The sequence below is a fragment of the Pararge aegeria genome, chromosome 21 (genome assembly GCF_905163445.1).
Source record: "Pararge aegeria chromosome 21, ilParAegt1.1, whole genome shotgun sequence".
Classification (NCBI taxonomy): Eukaryota; Metazoa; Arthropoda; class Insecta; order Lepidoptera; family Nymphalidae; genus Pararge; species Pararge aegeria.
Window position 1 is genome coordinate 11,176,486 of NC_053200.1, and position 10,286 is coordinate 11,186,771.

The following is a 10,286-nucleotide window of genomic DNA, read 5'->3' on the forward strand; positions in this document are numbered from 1 at the left end:
GATTTTTGCCAGGCAACCTTGAATCGACTGGTTGATGATAACACAGGCAAAGATCTAGGCAACTCTATTCTAAAATCTACTAAGGCCTTTGCTTACTTTTCGACTCTACAACTCTATCTTTCCATTGACGATTACAAACGAAACGATAGCGAGTTACACGGTTCTTCTAACCGCACGTTTTTAAATCGTCTTAGTACCTCTGCGTCAGCCTGTGACTTACTTCGGGTATCGGGACATCCCATTTACACAATAAATATGTAACAGCTTTAAAACGTGTATTTTGCAAAGAAAGATATTCTATTCTAACAACCCGTCTGCCCAGCGTGGTAAATATGGACAAACCCTCCTGTTCAAAGAGACCTTTAGACCAGCATTGAACTGTTATAGACTATTGATAATGATAGGCGGTGATAGCCAAGTGAGCAGGTCTTCCACTTCACATTCGGGGGCCCCAGTTTGAATCTCAGCACCTTTTAATTTTTCTAAGTTATGTGCGTTTTTTTAATTTAATTAATTAATTTAAATATCACTTGCTACAATGGTGAAGGAAAACATCGTGAGGCCAGACCAACATGCCTGAAATTTCTCCATAACGTTCTCCAGGGGTCCATCAATCCGCACTGGACCAGCGTGGACTACGGCCTTTCTCCCCTTCTCATTGTGGGAGGAGATCCCTATATCGGGATGTTATGACGATGATGATGATGATTATTAAAAAATGCTTACCCTGAGAGACGTGCTCCCCAAAGCACAGAACAAATATTTATTAACTGACTGTAAATTTCTTGTCAGAAAACTCCATAAGTTTTCGTCCAATCCGAGAATCGAACCCTGGACCGCGTGTTCCGTCAACATCTTCCTAACAAATTGGGCAATTGTGCTTTTGGTTGAATAGTAACTTTGGCCAGATCATTGCGGCCAACTAATTACTGTTTTTAATAATACAAATAAAATAAAACAAGTCGTAAAGTGCAGGTTGATAACTAAAAGCAAATTGACGCGTTTCAAAGGTGAAATATTGTAGTAATGTGTTGTGTTGTATTGTAGTAATTTGGTTTTCCTAATCCTAAGGTTGCCTGGAAGAGATCGCTACTAAGCGACAAGGCCACCCTTTGTATCCTACTTTCTAAGTTTATTTTTGTTGTGTCCATTGTTTCTTTTTTACTATTTTTTGTGTACAAATAAAGTGTATAAATAAATAAATAAATAAAATAAATAAATATCCGCCAATATCCGTGTCCTATCCTTTGACAACTGTCATCCTGACAACCTTCATGGTACGCTTTTTAGAACCATACAAAACGAATTCGATAATATACTCAAATTTAAATTCATAGATTTTAGTAAAAACTTAAAGTTTAGTGATTGGGCTACTGTAGGTATTTACAAAAGTATACATACAGTTCGTACAATGTATCCCACTTCAACATTCCTCGGACACGTAAAAACTTATTCTAAAATTTCACCAACCCTTCGGTTATAACTATTGGTAGCAGTTGAAGTATGCCTAGGTATTTCCTTCGATTAGGCGTTACTTTAAAGGTTTTGCCTTGTTCGTCGTTTGTGAAAACGAGCATTCATCTTACAGAATAAAAACAACATATCAATTCTTTAATTCATTTATACCTACAAATCTATCTATTTACATTTCATAAACTAACCAATACTGAAAAAAAGCATTATCTTTTATTAACTCCAAAGTTCGCGAAGTCCTCTTTGTCGAAATTAAGGGGCTCATCTAAATCATCGTCATATTCTTCGTCGTATATTTCTTCGTCTTCGTCGTTATCGGCTTGTTCGTCGCTTACCGCAGCTAGGGTATTGCGTTCGTCGCGGAGTTTCTTGTAAAGCTTGTTTTGTAAGATCTGGAAATAACGCACATTTGAGAGGGTAGTAAAAGCTATAATCTATATATATATAAAAGTAAAAGTGTGTGGGTATGTTCCATATAGACTCCGAAACGGCTGGACCGATTTCAATGAAACTTTCAGGGAATCTTCAGATTGACCTGGCGAGTAATCCTGTAAAGTTTGGTGACGATCGGAGCACCATAGGGGTGATCCGATCCAGATCCATATTTTAACCAGTAATTAATACTTCGACTTAATTCTCGGAAGGCCGAGTTCAAATCACAGCACGCATCTTTAACTTTCCTAAGTTATCTGCGGTTTCAGGAAAATATCGTGAGGAAATCTGCATGCCTGAGAGCTCTCCTTACTTATGAAAAGTAAGCTTAATTTGCTATACTCCGCGAAAAGCAGGAGAATCTGTACAGTGTTATTTATAATTTCTTCAATCCTTATACTCCACACCAAACAGATTTAACAATTATTCATTGTAAAGTCAACATCTCCTGAGGATGCTCCAGTTTCGGAGCGAAACGTGCTTAGAGGGTACATTGCCGAAGATCTGTTTGGTGTGGAGTCTAAGGATTGAAGAACTTATAAATTACACCACACACATTCTCCTGCTTTTCGCGGAGTACATAAAATTAAGCTTAATTTTCATAATATGTCATGAAAATACGCAAAGTAACGCCTGCTTCTATCCAATGACGGCAGATTGGCGCAGTTTGCAGCGACCCTGCCTTCTGAGCCCAAGGCCGTGGGTTCGATTCCCACTACTGGAAAATATTTGTGTGATGAACATGAATGTTTTCAGTGTCTGGGTCTTTATATGTATATTATTCATAAATATATTCATCAGTCATCTTAGCACCCATTACACAAGCTACGCTTACTTTGGGGCCGGAAGGCGATATGTGTATTGTCGTAGTATATTTATTTATATTTAGTATTTAAGTATTATTTAATTTGATTTGCAACCGGTTCTATTAAAGGGACCAATAGTTATAATACTTTTTACTTTACTTTGGGGCCGGAAGGCGATATAGTAGGTATATATTTATTTATTATTTATTTATTTAATGTTCGCCATAAAGTTCTGAAAGGTCGTACCTTACTCATCCCAAATATGGTAGGAAACCCATGTCCTATAGTGGACAGCCAATGGGTTGATATAATGATGAGGATGATGATGAAACAAAAATTACAAGTTGTTAAAGCAAGAACTAAACTTTGAGAAAAAACAAACAGTTTAAGGGAGTGCAACTATATAATAATCTACCAAAAAAGATTTTAGTAGAAAAGTCCAAGAAGTAATTTAAAGGGGCATTAATCTTTGTCCCATAAATATCCTTAAAATGTGAATGAACCAACGGAATGAGTCCTTACGTCCCAAAAGTCACAGACTTACAGAAATTGTGTAATACTGAAGCCAGTTGCCAACAACTTTGAGTGTCATGCCAAAGATTTATATATTGTGTCTACAGCCCCAAATCCCGAGCTTCAAAAGTAAATCAGGGATATACAATGACATTCAAATCGTATATCATTAGTTATTATTATTTTAAAACTAGCCAGCGGGGTATGAATCTATCAAAATCCGAAATATATAAATATATATTATTATAATAGTTATATTATAAATAGTTATATGTTAATATAACTATATAATATTATATAAAATCAGAGAAATTTTGAACCCGGAACCTCCCACTAAAATCCACAGCGCTCACCGCTGCGCTAGGAAGGTCGTCGAAATCGTATGATCAGGATTATCGACTTGAGTTACATGAAGCTCTGCAGTGCAGAACTTTTACATCGTCCTTGGCAGATATAACTTTATCGGCGGCTGATAAGCGGATAACTAACAATTTTCCATCAATTTAATAATATATATAAAGAGCGTAAACAAAACACAATTATTATTACGTTCGAGGACAAGTTATGGAGCAATAAACTTGATAGTGGAGAAATATATGCAAACAATGAAACGAAAACAATGTATTGTACGCATCAAGACGACTGACGCATACTGCAGCGAGTTCTAATATCAACATAAATCATTATTTCTGATACGTCATAGCGTATTGTATTGTTTTAATTTGACGGCCCATTGGCGCAGTTGGAAGTGTCCCTGCTTTCCGAATCATAGGCCATGGGTTCGATTCCCACTACTGAAAAATGTTTATGTGATGAACATGAATGTTTTTCAGTGTCTGGGTGTTTATATGTATATTATTCATAAATATATTCATCAGTCATCCTAGCACCCATACCACAAGCTACGCTTACTTTGGGGCCGGAAGGCGATGTGTGTTTTGTCGTAGTATTTTTATTTATATTAAGTATTTAAGTATTATTTAATTTGATTTGCAAACGGGCGCTATTAAAGGGACCAATAATTATAATCAACTGGCAGCCCGTACCGGCTTCGCGCAAGTAATAATTAGAAATATTTTGAAGTTACTGCCATGTAAATTTATTTATCTTCTTTTCCCCAAAAGACAAAACGCGACCCTAGACGGGTTTCTTTGCTATATGTATTTATCACAGCATCAAGAACATACAGAAATGAATGAGGGATTTAGCCATTAGTGCATGGAGTGATCATAAATTTATGTTCTTAATAAAAATAGTCTCATTCACAGAATTAAGAACATACAGAATCCTCATTCAGATATTATTACATACAGTGCATTGTGTCCATAAACAGTGAAAACGCCCCACGCACGTCTCACTTCAAACTCGCGGAATGTTGCTAGCTCACAAACTTTTCCCATTTTTTACGTAAACGTAAACGTTTAGAACATTAGAGTTAAAATAATAACTGTCAACTGCTAAATGGAATGTAGTGACTAACCGTCTGTTCAAGAACACTGCTAAAGAGGAGTGGTTTTTATGCTTCAATAAATAAATAAAATCAATAAATAAATATACTACGACAGCCACCACTACCTAGCCTACGTAGACCGCTAAGAGAACTAATATTTCGATCGTCGAGCAGCTACGTATTAACGCCAGGCTCTCCACATTGTGCTACAAGAATATTCTTAGCTACTTTGGTCACATTGCTCGACGCCTGCCCAGTAATATGGATACTTGTAGTAAATACTTGTAGGTAAGGTGGAGGGTAAAAGACCACGTGGCCGATCACCTCGTCTCTGGTCTGGCCAGGTAAAGTCGCTCACAGGCCTCCCTATCACAGAAGCTAACAAAAAGGCCGAGGATAGAACAGGATGGATGGCTGTATTAAAAATCGCTTCGAAGGAACTTGAATCCGGACACGACCTTCAGTAATGAAGTAAACGACGAAGCAGTAGACTTAGAATATACATATAAACACCCAGACACTGAAAAATATTCATGCTCATCACACAAACATTTTCCGGTAGTGGGAATCGGACCCACGGCCTTAGACTCAGAAAGCAGGTTCGCTTAACACTGGGCCAGTCGGCCGTCAATATTAGTCGTTTACACGGTTTCTGTGTGTTTTTAATTCTGTGGAATGTGTACGTCTGGCCGCTTATTTCCTGTTAGATCAATCTGAATATTGTGTAAAATTTGTTGAATGTGTGAATGAGACAGCACAACAACGGCCGCAATATTAATTTATTTCTTTAATGGCGCAGGTTATAAAAACAAAACTGCATAGACAAGCTTACTGCTTTCCGAAGATCGCCCTATGAAAATTTATCGCTCTAAGAGAAATGTCAGACGAAGATAAGAAGAATTAACATTTTTACAAGTAATATTTAATTTTAGCTCACAATGATAACTTTGCTATCGTCAGCAAATAAAACCATCTTATGATCGGTTACCCGGGCAGAGTCATTAATATGTGCATTAAACAGCAGTGGCCCCAATAAACTTTCTTGCAAAACTCCAATGGTTACAGTGTTTGACTATGATATATCGACCAGTTTCAGTTTTACTAAACTTTTTTATTAGTGTTATTTGCTGCCTACCTGTTAAATGCTAATTGATCACTGCCACTGCGTTACCCTTACCGCAGTATACACTCAGTTTATCAACAAATATTTGATGGTCAACATAGTCAAATGCCTTAGTAAGGTTCAAAAATGTTAGCTATAGGTAAGGTTAAAAGCGCGAATAAACTTCTTTTAAACCCTGTGAAAAAGTTATAAAAAGCCAAATTTATTGATTTCTTCTTTTCTACCACCTACTTGGTAGAAAACAGCAAGACCAACCTGTCTCTTCAACAAAAACTCCGCTAAATCCTTCTTCTGCTTGCTAACGTCTATCTCCGGACCTTTGACTCCAGGTGCTCCATAAGTTATAACATTAGAACCGGTATCAGCGCCTATATTGTCCCAAGCTTCCTTCGTTTTCTTTCTCGCAGCAAGAAGCCTATTCATGATCTTCTCATGGTCCAAACCAAATACATTGTGTGTCATTTCTGGGAGAGGTTCTTCTATTATTGGTAATTCATCTTCGAGTTGCTTTATTTTTGCCTGTAAATATTTATATAATGGGTAGGATAAATAATGGGTGGTTTGAAACTAGTTGAAACTGTGCAAGTTAATTGCGTTGGCAATTACGATCTCAATATGTGACTGAGAAGTGCCTTTTTAATAGGGGGATAACTGTACCTATTTATTCATCCGATAATGAACTATAGTTTTTTTTTTTTAAATCATATTTACATATTTAATGTCTACCTATTACCAAGCCGTCAGAAAAGTCGACAAATTGTAAGTTCGATGAAGATTTTGAAAAGAGAAGTATAAAAGTTTAGTAAGTCAAGTTTCAAATTTAAGCACAAAAAATTGGTTGTCTTAACGTCGTAAGAAAATACTGATGGAATGGTTGCATTTTTCAAAAGAAAATTTTAATTTTATTTGTTTGATAGATATTATCGTTGCTATAAACAATTGACACCACATTCACTTTTCACTGCACTTTATCCTTGCCGAAAACATGTAAATGTATTATTGTATAGAAGCTGTCCACGCGGACGCATCGCTCACTCAAGTAGGAGAGAGACAGATGTCGAACGCGGAGGCCGACTGTGCCTCTTTGTCGCTCGTTCCGCGCTTTCGCTTGCACTTCAAGCCTTGGATGGAACGCCTCAGAGCGAGGTAGCGCCGCATACGTCATGTTTTTTTTTGTGCGTGCAGCCGGCTCCATCGAATTATAAGACTTTGTCACGTCAAAATTCTGACTAAAAATGCATTACGCTTTTTTTATCTCCTGCGGATTACGCAAGCAACTTATAAGATCTAATATAAAAAACACAAATACCTTCATCTCTGGTGATAGTTTTGTATTGGACATAAAGTCAGTCTTAAGCAAGTGCCCCATTTCAGTGGGCGTATATTCTTCACCGTAGTCCGCCAACGCTAAGCAACGATCTAGATTAACTAACTGTGCTTCTTGTTTGTCTGAAAATGAATTATTCATTTACAACAAAAGTCGCGTGGTGACGGTAGATCAGAATACAGTTGTAACCAACCCCCCTCTTCCCGCGGGACAAGGAGCATAGGAGGGGATATTTATGGACGCCCATCAATCGGAGGCGCAGGTGTCAGGCGCCATGTGCCAAGTAATTACACCGGCAACCATGCTGCTTGGCCGCAGAAATAAGACGAGTTACGTTAGGAGTATTTCCCCTTTCTTAGTTCTCTAGTTATATTTTCTCTGAGACTTATCTGTGGAACCGAAAACCTAATAGTTTTTGAGTAAACCACTGCCATAGTTTTCCCTGAAAGAAATCAGATTACAGTTCTAACTACACATGCAAAATTAAAGTCATGTAACTCCTGTCACTTTATTGCGTAGGTACTATGCACGTGTCGGTCTTTCATCTTCAATAGGGTTGTCATAAGTAAACACTTAGAATTTTTTTAATTCGTTTGTATTGAAAAATAAATGTGCTTCTTATGATTTCATATCTTTACAAGGTGATTCCTTATGGAATATACTTATGCATCCTTCAACACTTTTTGTAATTCGGTTACACATTGCATATAGGCAGATAACATCAGACATTAGGAAGTCCCTGAACTGACTAATTTTTTCGCTCAAGCATGTGGTAATAATCCCCACGAATAATATATATTATAAAACCCTATTTCCAGCAGAAGGCATTACTGAAAACGGACAAAATGAAAAACAAACCTTTAACAAACACTATGTAAGGCACTTCTCCCATTAGCCTCAATGTTGACAGCTCATGTCTTAGAGGCCCAGATATAGAATGAAGAAAGCTGTTGGTGTATTCATCAGACTGATCGCCTTTGCACACCCAAAATACATTTACCGTTTTAAAGTCTGGTGTTACTTTGACCTAAATAAAAATTTAAGCTAATTTTTATTAAAATGCTTTGTGGTGCACAGAAATAAAACAAAACAACATTGGCATAACTGACTGCTGAATTACACCTTTCTTACATTTTTTCAGATCAGGACAACATTATCATGATATTGATTTTGCACGCATGCTTTGTGTGTTTGTATGTTCAAGAGTGTGTATTTGTATATTACTACTTGTATTACATTTGTTTTACATCTTGACCACAAGGGTTAAATTATTGTGCCATCATTATGCAAAAGTAGACTTTTTTATTAAATCACTTATTCTTGAGGAGCACAATTAAGGATAACAAATGCATGGCACTTTTTGTTGTACATATTACTGATGTCTTTTTTTTTATTTATTCCTTTATACAACCAAGGGTAAATTTAAAGACACAAAGTATGTGGTCATTAAAGTTCATTCAATATATTTTTTTTAAAAATTGGCTATACTATAATATTTTTAGTATGGTAACTTTGAAAGTAACTTTTATAATATATAGAGTTCAATTTAATCTCTTAATTATTTCAAATTTATCAATGGAGGTCCTGGGATCAATGGCTAGAGAAATTCGGAAATTTATAATTCCAGAATTCCTGGACTTTTCTGGTGTGAGGCCTTTGCCGAGCCACCACCCTTCCATCAAAGATGTGCCGCTAATTTAGTGTTCCAGTACACTGTACAATGTTGCATAGAAACCAATAAGGGGTATGGGTTTAATATTCCACTGACATACCCTTAACAGCTTAGCCTGTTACCATCATAGACTGCGTCATTAGTTACCAGCAGGTGAGATTGCAGTCAAGGGCTAGGTTTTAGTAGAATAAAAAAATTCAAAATATATGTTCTCTTTGATTTTGCTCCTATGTTTTAAGAGGGCAACTAAATGACTCCTTGCCTTAGATATTTCAATCCCCTTTCCAACCACTTGCATGGATACAGTTCCAGTAGACATTATGTCTGTGATGTTTTTCATAAATAATTTATTGAGCATTGCCACTCTGCGGATGCCTCGTTTACCCGGCTCGTACTTTATCTTAGTCAGACTTTTTACACTTGGCATACTGTATGCTTCCACAGGTGTAACTGGGTACCACTGCCTGAAAATTAAGCAAAATTCAAATTCAATAATCTTTTATTTATGTCAACCAATCACTGGATGGTTATAACTACATTTTTTAATTTAACCTACGAGGGTTCCAAAAGCTACCTGATCTAAAAAGAACAATTGCCCTAATTCTGTTGTACAATATCTAAACTAAAACAGTACTATCTTTTTCCATGTGGGAAGACATAGAACAGTTGTCAATTGTGTTCGGTATAGAGATTTTTATACAACAGAATTGGTACAAATATTTTATTAAGCCTCATAATCATAAATTTAGTATTGTAGCACTGTTGTCCATAGGCCTACTCTCTAGGTGCTCAAATACCAGTTGTTGGAATACAGCAATCATTGTTAGTCCAATGGTTTGCATGATGGACTATACCAATGTCAGGTATGGGATCCTTCTACCAAGAGAAATTTCCAGTAACATTCCTCTATAGGTAGGTTGCTTGGCGGGCATTTAAATGACTCTCTGTCCCTGTTTAATTTTAAAATACAAAGTAAAGTAGAGAACCAGTGACAATTTAACTGAAGGGATCTCTCTTCAACTGAAGAGAACGGACCGACTTACTTTTTATTCTTAGGATTTAGCATTTTACATAGCTTAGCTCCTTGTTTTTTATTATAAAGCACACAAGAACAGTGATAAAATCGGCGAAACATATTTTCACATGAACACTAGTAATTAGAAAATAAATAATTTATATCTTTATATTAAAAATGGCATTAGTATTTTCTAATTACTGCAAAGTAAGTATTGTTTTCAATTTTGAATGGTGCAGGTCAAATTTCTAGTTTACCAATAATTTTAGAAAATGTGAACCAAAAGTATTTGTTTTTAATTTTGACAGTTGTTGTTAACACCATAGAGTACATAAGTATTTAAAACCCCAGATAATAGCTTTAAAAAAGTAACTGTTCACTAATGGTCAGGCACTAAAGAGAACCTTATTACTCTAATTTACCTAATAATGCAACTTTTAATGTTAACCACCTAAATTATATTGAGGAATGACAA

General features: G+C 36.2%; 1 protein-coding gene across 1 annotated transcript; it reads right to left on the reverse strand.

Annotated features, from left to right (window-relative positions):
- Positions 1-1,603: 1,603 nt before the first annotated feature.
- LOC120633333 (putative ribosome-binding factor A, mitochondrial) lies at positions 1,604-10,153 on the reverse strand. The gene is made up of 6 exons (XM_039903525.1): positions 9,840-10,153; positions 9,059-9,260; positions 7,983-8,151; positions 7,107-7,246; positions 6,053-6,316; positions 1,604-1,865 (listed from the first exon to the last, which is right to left on the reverse strand). The coding sequence occupies exons 1-6, from the start codon at positions 9,929-9,931 to the stop codon at positions 1,680-1,682; spliced, it is 1,053 nt and encodes a 350-aa protein (XP_039759459.1). The 5' UTR covers positions 9,932-10,153; the 3' UTR covers positions 1,604-1,679.
- Positions 10,154-10,286: the final 133 nt, after the last annotated feature.